Raw genomic sequence first — 11,970 nt, 5'->3', positions numbered from 1 at the left:
ATGATTTGAACACAGGTTCAACCTAGAAAGGCTGTGTATTCTGATGTTTAAGAGCCTGAGCTCTGGAACCAGGCCCCTTGGGTTCAAATTTCCCCTTCCGCATTTAGAAGCCATATAATCTTGGGGAAAAAAAAAAAAAGGCTAAAACTGGAAAGTGTTTCTTATGTGCCAGGTACTGTTCTAAATACATATAAAAAAATACTACCCATTTAATCCAACAACTCTATGAAGTGCACTCTATTATCATCATTTTGTAGCCTCCCCTCACCCAAAAAAAAAAGGTTGAGAGACGGAGGAAGCAAGGAAAGAAAAGGTGTCTCAGTGGAAAAATTTTGCCTCTAGATTCCTTGTTCCTTGATTTATAATATAATCTTAACTCTTTTGTATCCCCCTAGTTTCCTTCCTACTTATGATACTACAGATTAGGTTATGGTTCAAAAATATTCAGCTTCTCCCTTCCCTCCTTAAGGAGTCTGCTTCCCTCCCACGGACTTGGGGCTCAGCCATGTGACTTGCTTTGGCCAAGGAGATGTTAGCAGATATGACATTGAACCTTGAGATGTGCTTCTAATAAGTTGGGTTTGCCTTCTTTTACTTATGCTGTAGTCATGAAAAGAGCTTCCCCTGGATGGCTTCTGCCACTTCAGTGCAGGCCCCAGCATGACCACATGAAAGCAGATCTGATCCTGCCATACCCCAGATGGCCAAAGGTCGAGTGATAGCCCTAAAGCCCTACAGAAAGCATAATAGCAACCCATTCAAAGAACCTCTTTGGAGGCTCCAGGTAAGACTCTAGATTCATACCCACCTCCCCAGCAGAGCACCAGCTTGTTTTCCAATTTGGTTACACTGTTGTTTTTTTTTTTTATACTGGAGGTTGGACCAGGTGATGGGGCAGCAATGAAGGAAAAGGAATTGGAACCTTACCTTCTACTGCTGCTAAGAGTGTCTCCACTATAACGAGTATCTTTCTGATTACAAATAAACAGTCTCTTAAATAACAGGGTTGGGAATTTTTTTCCCAACCTAATTAAATCTCTCAGCAGTCACCAAGAGTTAAGAAAGGGAGCCCATGTTTATGGATATGGACCTTTCACTCTGAGGCCTTTAGTGAACATACATGGATAGTCTTTTTTCCCCCAAACCAGTAAGGACATTTTGCAAGTGGAACAAGAGCTCCGGCTCCACTTTCAGGAGTACCAGGATCGCCACTCTTCCCATTCCATTCAGTGTTAATGGTGAGAAAACCTTCACACATACTCTGGCATCTGGATAATGTAAAAACAGAAGTTTTCCACCTAATGATTATGAACTGCAGTGTTAATAATCAGCTTGGAAACCGAACAATTATATTGGGTAATAGAGGCTCAGTAGATGTTCTTTAAAAATCTTGAATAAATCACACTTCTATAAATTGAATCTCATTCTAAATGCACCAAAGGGCTATTTAAAGAAATGCCATGTCAAAATTTTTCATAAAGAAAATAATCACACTCATGTGTCTGTTATGGAAGTTTTATATACTGGGCATTCTGAAACCATGGTACCCCTGGGGTACTGTCCCTACAGGGCACCATCCGTACAGGAGGGCACCCGTATCACAATGACAACAATAATGGTAAAATGCTTTACATCACTCTTTATTTTAAAAGTGATTTACCAACACATACTAATCTTCATAACATTCAAGGGAGGTAGATAAGTATTACACCACTTTCACAGATGGAGAAACTGAGGCAGAGATTCATAGGTTGTGTTGAAGGGCATAATATATGGCACATTAGAAATTTGTTGCAGTCACAGATCACTGGCGAGCTCTCCCATGACTTCTGAGTCCCACCAACACAAAAGTAGCAGATGCAGCATGGAAGTAAGACATCATTAGTCTGACTAGTCTAAGGCTAAACTTTACCTTGTTGATACCCAATGTTGAATGTGCTGTCTTTTGGCAAGCATTCCCTTCACACACATTCTCACATGATTCCACCTCGAAAACAGGGGAAGGTGAGCGTGGAAGGAGGGATTGGAGAGCAGGGCTGGAAAGGGGGAAGACAGAAGAGAAAACATGGACTGATGTGAAAGCAAGGGCAAGGAAGAACAGAGGACCAGCTGGGCACCGGCCCAACAGAAAGGAAAGGCATAGTGGAAAAGAGTGTCATTCCAGTTGAAAGGCTCAGATATCTAGAAATGCTGTTAAAAGAGTAATTCTTAGCAATGACATTACAGAGCCATTCCTCATGGCTTTGCCAAATATAATTATCAAGTCCTTCTGACATTCCCAGGAGGCAGAACCATTCCTTTCCTCTTGCCCAGACCAAGTGATGATGTAATGACCTGACACTGCAGAGGGGGCTGACAACTCAAATGCACTCTCCCTCCATGCCACTTCTCTTCCATTCCCCTTCTTCTTAATTGAAAAAGGGGGAAAATCCAATGCATTTAAGAATTCTCCCTGCAAAAATCCTAAAACACTTCCTGAATCTTTGGTGCATTACAGGGTAGGATTCCAGGTTTGCTTTTTATAAAGGGGCCATGAGAGTAATACATAGGGATTAGCAGCCGTTTTAGCCAATGCTTCTTTATACAACACAGGACATTAAAAACAAACAAAAAACCAACTCTGAAATAAATGTGTGGGTCCCAAGAGCATCTAGAGAGAAACTGGAGATCATGGTTAAAAAAAAAAAAAAAAGCCTTTTCTGATCTTTCTAGCGCTAAGGCAGTATGACATGGCAACTAAAGCAACCCCCAGCCACAATGGACGTACTGACATCAGAGGCAGCACCAAAACCAGAGGGGTGCCCAAGGATCCAGCAGAGAAGAGCTAAAGCGGTAGATGAACAGGTGGAAGTGGCAACAGAGGCAGCTGAAGAGGCAGAAGTCAGGGCAAAGATGTGATAGCCAAAGGTGGGTGGAGGTGCTGGCATTTGAGTCTGAGTGGGAGGCAGTAGCACTAGTTTGTGCATAGGCCTCTCCTAGGGCAGGTCAGAGCTAGAAATGCATCCTTTCTTTCTTTAAGTTGGCAACCTCATTATCCCAGATATCTGGCTCAAAACTTTGCCCCTCCTCACCAACAGAAGCAGTCAACTGCCAAGCCCTACTCATTCCACTTCTGCATTGTCTCTCGCAGTGGTCTCCCTTGTCTTCTGAGGACCTTCTCTAGGTCCTCGTATCATCTTATCCTAACCAGGGCTGAACCCTCCTACCTCATCTCCTTGACTCCAGTCTTCTCTCCACTCAGTTCCACCTCTTAATTGTCCTCCTGGAACACAATTGTGATCACACCCAATTTGGAAATGTTGCATGCTTTCTCCGCCTCCCAATTATGTGTCTCATCATCTTGAATCTTCAACAGGACCTTGAGTCTAGTGAAGGCCTTCTCCTTTTCTAACCACCACTGCCAAAATACTAACTCTAAAGACTTAGTTCAAATGCCAGCTCCTCTACAAGGCCTTCTTTTCAATCTCCTTAGCTAAAAGTAACCTATCTGCTTTGAGCTATAAACACACTTGAAGACATGCACTGATCAGTTACATGATAACTTCGTATAAGCCTTATCTCCCCAAGTGAGCTGTGTCCAGGATTGGGCAGGGTGGGGCATGGTAAATAATGTGTTAATATTTATCTAGTCCCTATAGCACCTACCAGTGAATGGTTATTGCATCTACCTTAGGTAAGAAACTGCTCAAAAGTGAAATGAATTGGGATTGTGCCTGTTCATGAATGCAAAAAAACACTGCAAGTATCCTGTAGAGTGATGTGGCGCTCAGGATGAACAAATCATGACATAGCTTCAAGGTATGGGATGGGTGCAAGCAGGCACAGCTCTAAGTTTTGGAGTCAGGAGACCTGGGTTTGAAATAGAGCTTCCAACCAGTTCATTCCAGTTACAACCCCTGCTGAGAATCTGCATTTCTAACAAGTTTCCAGGTGATGCTAATACTGCTGGTTAAGGACCAGTTCTGAGAACCACTAAAACCAAAACCAAACTCGTTGCCGTCAAGTCGATTCCGACTCAATAGCGACCCTACAGAACAGGTGGAAATGTAGGGTGGAACTGCCCCATAGGGTTTCCAAGGAGTGGCTGATGGATTTGAACTGACCCTTTTTTTAGCAGCCAAGCTCTTAACCATTGCACCACCAGGGCTCCACTAGCAGAGCAATGGTTCTCAAAATTTATTATACGTAAGAATCACCTGGAAATCTTGTTAAACTATAGATTCTGATTCAGTATATCTGGGGTGGAAATTCAAATTCTCAGCAGGGGTTCAAACCAGAACAAAGAGGAATCCTGGTTTAAGGTTCTGCTTTGCCATCCACTAGCTACAGGGCATGTGCTAGCTGGTTCTTCTCAGCATCATTTCCTCACTTCTACCTATCCTCATAGGATTGTTAAGGATTCAGTGAGATACATTTGTGAACCTAGACACCAGTGGTCCTCAACCCTGATTATGATCATGATCACCTATTAAGCTTCTGAAAAATACAAAGGACCATGCTCCAACCCAGGCCAAGTAAATCAGAATCCTCTAGTAGTGGGTCTCAGTACTGATTCTTTATAAAATACTGTTTCTAATGCATAGTCAAGGTTGTAAACTACTGTTATAAACTCATAAATACCATTAACATTAGAGCAAAGTACATTAGGCTGCTGGTTTAATTGTCCTTTATATGTTCGGTTAAGAATTGGTTCAATGCTGTTACAGTTACATTAAAATATACTACTGTGTATAGGCCTTTTCTATGTTGTTCCACATTGTTGTTCATGCACTTAGTATTAAGTTCTGACAGAAAGAATAACATCTAGCACGCTGCTATCCCCAAAGATGTACCTAATCCAATTCTTTTAGAAGAGTAAATAAAAACTTCACCAAACCCAAAAAAATCAGACCGGATGCCGTCAAGTTGATTCCAACTTACAGCAACCATAGAGGACAGCAGAACCACCTCAGAGGGTTTCCAAGGAGCAGCTGGTAGATTTGAACTGCCAGACCTTTTGGTTAGCAGCTGTAACTCTTAACCACTGCACCACCAGGGCTCCATAAACTTCACAGAGTCCTCTAAAACCTTGCTACTTAGAAGTCTGGTCACCAGACAAGCAGAACTGGCATCACCTGGGAGCTTTTAAGAAATGCAAAAACTCAGGCCCCTCTCCAGAACTACTAAACCCAAATCTGCATATTAATGAAATCTCCAGGTGGATCAGAAGGGGAAGAAAAAGCAAACTTTTCTTGGTTCACATCTATGTTTAGGCCTTGTTGTGCGATGTGCTCATCCTGAAGTGGTGGGAGCGCATGAAGTCTATGGTTAGTCTTACACAAACCATTTAAGCGTGGACTTTTACACAGATGCTTTACTCTCTAATGGTTCCGTCTGGTAGAAACTAAATAAAGAACACAAATCCTTACAAAAGGGTTTTTCCTTTCAAAGAAGTCTAATCTTCACAGGGTTCCGTCAAACAGCCAGTTTCTCTAAAGTTATTTAAAGTATGATTCCATGTATAAAATAGATTTCCATTTAAGTTTTATATAGTCCGTAAATAGCAAGTATATCTGAACCTTACTGAACTTACAGTCCCCAGGACCCGAAATTCAAAAATTATGAACGAAGCAAGCTTAGCCAATGGAGTAAACAATTGCTCCCTACCAACCCATGCTCTCTGGATGACTATGATGTTAGCAGTGCCCATCTATGACTATACACACCATTGTCAAGGAGTTGTAGCAGACACTGAACATTATCTAGTCCAACTCCCTTGTTTTATGGACAGGAAACACCAAGGATTAAAGGTTGTTGCCCAAGGTCACATAGCAACTTAAGGCAGAAGCTTAGAATTCAGGCCCTGACTCCTAGTCCTACACTCCCTAATATGGCCTCTGCCACATATACTCTCACCACAAGGCCTTGACATTTCATTCTAAGAAATTGCTGCTCTGTCTTGGCACTAAAGTGTCCCTTTGCTTCTTCCAGTTACTACTATCCCCAACTCCTGGGGCTGTTTTTAACATTAAGCTACAGGAGAAGCTATGTCGCAGCTCAATCACAGTATCCATCTATCAATCCATATTTCCAAATATGCTGGTAATGGATTTTTAAAAAGCCCAGTGCTAACTGTATAATGCAAACTACATAGCATTACTATGAGCTAGCACCATAAGCATGGTGAGGGAAGAGATTTTCTTTAGGTAGCCGAAGACAAAATACAAGGGCAAGCAGTAACTCAGTAGTACAAAGTTGGGAGGAAAACCAGAAGAAAGGCAAAAACTAGAGTACAGTTAGGAAAGCAGCACCTTTAAGAAACACACGCAGTGTGACTATAAAATTGTCAGTTTTTTTTTAATAAAACAAACATAACAGAATGTATAAATCTAAATGAACATTTTTCCCTCAAAGTAGTCACATCATTAGTTCCAACAAAGCTACCATTGTCGGAGACGTTATTTGGAACTACTCTTTGGGGGAAAGGCCTTAAAAGGCAGTTTATAGGCCCCCTTAGAAAATATCCTTCCAAATGTTGGGCTGTTACAAAACAGAAGCAAAATACACTGGGAAAGAAAAGGGGGGGGGGGGGAGAAAAAGGACTGCAGCTCTCATGGAGGTTCCCTAAAGGCCTCTACCAAGTTCTGAGCAAGAGCATCACAGCTGGAGAAACATGTGGCCTCCCAGGACAGCTACTTTCAACGGGATAGGATTCATTTGGATAGAAAAGTTCTACTGTTTAAAAAAGAAAATCAGCCACACTCCTTTAGAGTCACATTTGCATTCGGTTTTTAAAAAAAAATACAACACTCACACATGGTTCTTGTATGAATTCTAATTAAGGAGACATTACATTCAGAATTATAGCACTCAATAGTGATAATTTTCAGAAGACTAAAACAGCTTCTCAGCCACTTACAGGGTACACAGGGTACAGCTGTTTACCTGAATGTATTCTTAAATAAGTGACTACCACCACTCTAATTTTCCTAGTTGTAGCTCTGTGACAGGTTACTGACCGCATGTTCACATCCCAGACTTTCTTTGCCAACACACATTAAGTACAAGTGAGCCACCCCCGAAGTCTTAGGGTGAATTGGGAAAGGGCCGGTTAAATGAGGAAACAGGCCATTCCTTGGTAAAAGTTTGCAGTTTTCTTTCCCAATACATCTTCTTTTTATTGAGAACTTCCATTTTTATCCTGTGTTCCTCCTCTGCCATCTCACACTCTCGCTCTATCTGCTGGATTTTGGCCACATGAACCTCATTCATTTGTATCAGCTGCAGTTGTAAGATGGACATTTGTTGATGGTGTTCTTCCTCATGCATCTTTTTTAAAGCACCTTCCTGAGAGGTTTTGCTCCTGTAGTTTTTATTGGCTGTTATTCTGACAGCTGAACATGAGGGTTCAGGTTGAGAGGTCCCCTCACATACTGGAAAATGTATCAACTCTTTCTCATCATCGCACAGTTCTCTATTTGAAACAGCAAATGATTCTGAAAAACAGTAGCAGAAAACACACGTTCAAAGATTTTACAGGCAGAGAGTAAATCAATCCTACGTCAAATGAGAGGGGCCCCACACATGGGATGTATCTAAAACCAGGTACCTTCGCTATACCTGACTTTTTCAAAACCCACAAATCAAAAGCAATTTTCCTTTAAGAAATAATGACAAAGGGCTTATTATGTCATTTCTAGAACTGTGGAAAGCAATGGTCAAAGACTTCGATTACTAAGAATCAGAGACCTTGTTATGTTAATACCAGTTCTAAACTGAAGTGTGCACAGACTGAATGAGCATAAGATCTAAATACAAAGCCAACAGTGTGGGTTTTCAGATTAAGTTCTCCATCAGTCTGGTCACCCTTTGTCAGTTTTTCATTCAGCCATGAACAAAAACTTATGCTCAGTCTCCACAAAGGTGCTGTTCGTTGCCGTTTCCTGGTCATAGGTCTTAACCCTTAGACTGGATAGCCATCTTACAAATGTTCCTCCTTCAAAGGGCTTAATGTCTCAGCACACTATTTGTCCTCAATCTCCTGCCATCTGGCTATTGTCTCCAGCACTGCCATCTGGGGTCAACATTCATGTCCCAGGGACACTTTCCAACGTCCCCCTCATTTAACCTCTCCCTAGCACTTTTTCTAGCACTTGACAATCCTTGAAATTTCTTTCTTCCATTAGCCTCTGATCCATCACTCTCTCCAAGTTTCTCTACAGCTTCTTCTCTAATTGCTTCTTTTCCGGTCTCCTTTAAGGACTCAGTCTCTTGCTCCACCCATCTCTCACCTTTTAATATTCTCCTGGGGTTTCTGTCTTTGGCTCTCTTTTCACTCTACCCTGAGTAGCTCTCATAATGTTTCCAACTCCCTTTAACTTTCTTACCTTATTCTTCAAAAATACCCTCTACACCCTTGAATCCTACCACAAACTACTCACTTCTCTAAAAGGTCATGCTTTTGTTCATAGTTTGTATCTTGCTATTCCTTCAGCCTCAACTTGGGCTCACCATGTGTGTCCCCCACCCACCCAAACATACCTTCACTCCAGTCTCCTTTTTTCAACCTTCCCCGCTAACTCTTCCTCTGTTCAGGACCAATCCACTTCTTCTGTGAACCTCACCTCCTTTCTCTATGTGTACTCTTCTGTTATAGCCCGTAACATGTAGTCTTATTTTGGAACCATGCCCTGTTCATTTTTTATTCTTAGGTAACAATTACTTTGCCTGTACATTATTGTGTATAGTAGATGCCTAGTAAATATTTATTGCCTGAACCAGTAGGGAGAGAAGAACATACGGAGGCAAAAGGATGCCACTTTTGGTAGGTGTCCTGTTTGCACTGATTTTTTTATAGAGCAATGACATCAGCATCAATTAGAAGTTTCAAGAAGGAAACCACTAACTCCACAGCCCATGGTGTCTTCTAGCTGTGACTTCAAGGCTTTCTTGAGAAGTTTTATTTTTCCAATAAGAAGAATCTTCTCCTTGGAGAAAAATAATATCAATTTATTAACAGATTAGATAACATTATTATGTCCACTCCATTATTCTGGAAGATAGGAATGTTAATGGCTACTAAGGGAAGCCTAATTTGTAATACTCTGTTAATAAACGGAAAATGGCTACTGTTTGGATTATTTCACCCCGAGAGGTAAGGTAACAACTCTAACTAGTCCCTAATTGAGATTAAAGAAAAGGTAAAAATCTTACTTCTGGAAGAGAAGGGTTAAAATGTGTACTTCTGTGCCATCCAGAAAAAAAAAAAAACCCATCCAGAGATAATGAAAATGCTTTCTTAGGAATCTTTCCCAACCCCAACAGCTCCTAGCCTCAATCAGGTAGCTGCCCTTCCTTCATGCTTCCACTGCCTCCTGGGCCCACCTCTGCCACAGCGCCACACTCTCTGTCTTGCAACTGGTAGTTTAACTACATTCCCTTCAAGTCTGATTACCCTGAAGACAGAAATGGCCTCTTTTTCAACCTTATGTAGAACCCAGCTCAGGGCCTGGTACAGGCCTGGGCATGTAGGAAATGTGTGGGAGATGAGTTGAATGCAGTGGGGCACATTCCCCTCAACAAAGCACAACACAACTGTGCAGAAAGAACAGTATTCTGAGGGGGTAACTGAGGCACAGGACAGAGGCATGTGAAAGGGTTAACGCTGAGAACAGGGTCTCTGGCATGTCAACATCAACTGCACAGAGGATCAACTCACCCACTTCCTTTCTAGTCTTAGATCTGAAAATATTTTCTTTGAAGACTGGACACATGACACATTTTTCAGTATATTTCACCTCTTTTCTCTTTCATTCTAGAGGACAGTTCTGGATATTCTTCTAAGTCTGTAAAGTTCACCCACTCACAATGCTGCTTATCTCTCCCAATTTCTAACACTGCTTACTTTCATCTCAACAATTTTAGGTTTTAGGGACCTGATGATAATGAAAGTGACAATATGATGATGGCGAGGGTGATGATGGGGATGGGGATGATGATGATGATAGCAGCTACCATTTTCTAAGTTAATCAGGCACTAAACTACCGCTTTGCAGCATTACCCTGTTTAATCCTTATGACAACCCTCTAAGGAAGGTATTCTGAGAGAAAACCAAGTACAGATATCCAAGGTCATTTAGTTGGAAGAACCAGGATTCAAATCTCAGTCTGTCTGACTCCATAATCCAAGCTCAGCCACTAAAATACCCAGCCTTCCACTACTCCACTTGCTCAGCTGATCACTTACTTACGTATCTTAAAACACAGCCTCCATATCTTGTATCTACACAAAGCTTCTATTGTTAAGAATATAGATGTATATTCCCAACTTTGCTCTCCAAATTTTTCTCAAGAGCTGTGAATATTAAGACAGTATGTTCATGTCTGGGAAAAGAAAAATGACTCCACTTTGAAACTATGGTTTTTAGCTTAAATGTGTGTTAACATAAATTTTAAAGAAAAAAAAAAGGTAGGCCTGTTAAGAAGACCCTGGAAGAGGCTGGGGCTTAAAGTTAGAGGAGACTGATGGAGTAGATAATTAACTCTCACACAAATATTAGCTCCAATGAGCAGACTCGAGTGCTCAGATGGGAAGAATTGTAATTGGAAAAAGATTATCCTGGGAATGGCAAACGAACACCACGTAATCTCTCTCCTAGGTAAAACAAAGCCACCAAAAGCAGAAAACAACTCAATCTTTTGCAAAAAGGGTAGAAAGACTCTCCTAGGATAGGCTTTCCTAGGCCCAGAAAATACAGTCAAAGGGTGTTCTTTTGCTTAAGGATTCAAATAGCAGCAGGAAAAGCCTACTATGGCAGTAAAAGTTAAAAAAAAAAAAAAGTCAAACCACAGCTCTACGCAACAGAACAAAATCGGGCTGACTGGGAGAATGGATACATACGCCATGGTGGATGCACACTGTGGAATATTATGCATTAACTGGAAGGAAAGCACTAGATTTACATACTGCAACAGGAACAGATCTTAAAAACAGTATTCTAAGTTTTCACTATTTTCAAGGCAAAAGAAACAAAGAATGGCATCTATAGCACAAATTTTAATTTACCTAAATTAAAACGTAAAAGAATATAGAACATGTAAAAAAATATACAAGCACATTAGAACGAATAGATTGCAGAAAAGAATGGAAGTGGGCAATGGGAACAAACACACATAACTAACACAAAAGTGGGGCTTTGCGTGGAGCAACAATGCTTGTGTGCCTCCTGTACCCAAATTCCATTCCCAAAAGAATAAGACTGAATTAAACAGTGACAATGTAATTTATTAAGAAAGATTCTTCATTTATTCCCATGTTTGCATTATTCCATTATAGCTTTACAGCACAGAAATAATGGCATATGAAATTAAATACAAATTATCCTAAAACATTTGAGTGCTACTTGAAAACTTAGTTTTCTTAAATGTACTTGACCTTCAGTCATCCTGCCTCCTGACCACCCCTAGTAAATTTTATCGGCTCCCTTAGTTTGTTCTGTAAACCTGTTCCCCAAAGATAACGAAGGATAAGTGTCAAAGCCAAATTACCACAGACCATAAATCTGATTTATTAAAAAAAAAAAAAATTTTTTTTTTTTAATAAATCTGTAGGGTGCAAATTGTTTTAATATATTTCAGTGGAAATACCAGGGGTTTTTTTTTTTTTTTGCAAATGCATTCCTAATGTTATTCTTAAAATTTTAAGAGTACTGTCATCCAATCTAGATGTAAGTTTTAAGAGAGTTATTCAAAAAGCTGAGACTATCCAGGGGAAAATGATCAAGATGACATGGTCAAAACCATCTCACACAAAAAATAGTTGGAGGGGGGCCTCTAGTGGAATACTACTAGACTTTGTTCTGTTTAAGCATTCCTAATGTTATGCTTAAAATTTTAAGAGTACTGTCATCCAATCTAGATGTAAGTTTTAAGAGAGTTATTTAAAAAGCTGAGACTATCCAGGGGAAAATGATCAAGACGACATGGTCAAAA

General features: G+C 40.6%; 1 protein-coding gene across 5 annotated transcripts in view; it reads right to left on the bottom strand.

Annotated features, from left to right (window-relative positions):
• Window positions 1–1,543: 1,543 nt before the first annotated feature.
• Window positions 1,544–11,970, bottom strand: part of MSANTD3 (Myb/SANT DNA binding domain containing 3) — a 35,557-nt gene continuing 25,130 nt past the window's right edge. For 4 of the 5 annotated variants that reach the window (XM_049896061.1, XM_049896060.1, XM_049896063.1 and 1 more), the window contains exon 3: window positions 1,544–7,475. In XM_049896061.1, coding sequence (XP_049752018.1) covers window positions 7,066–7,475 — 410 coding nt within the window. In that variant the 3' untranslated portion in view covers window positions 1,544–7,065. The remainder of the gene's footprint in view (window positions 7,476–11,970) is intronic. The other variant, XM_049896059.1, reaches the window with a different exon arrangement.

Source organism: Elephas maximus, chromosome 9, assembly GCF_024166365.1.
Source record: "Elephas maximus indicus isolate mEleMax1 chromosome 9, mEleMax1 primary haplotype, whole genome shotgun sequence".
NCBI lineage: Eukaryota > Metazoa > Chordata > Mammalia > Proboscidea > Elephantidae > Elephas > Elephas maximus.
This window is presented reverse-complemented; position numbering and strand designations above follow the sequence as displayed.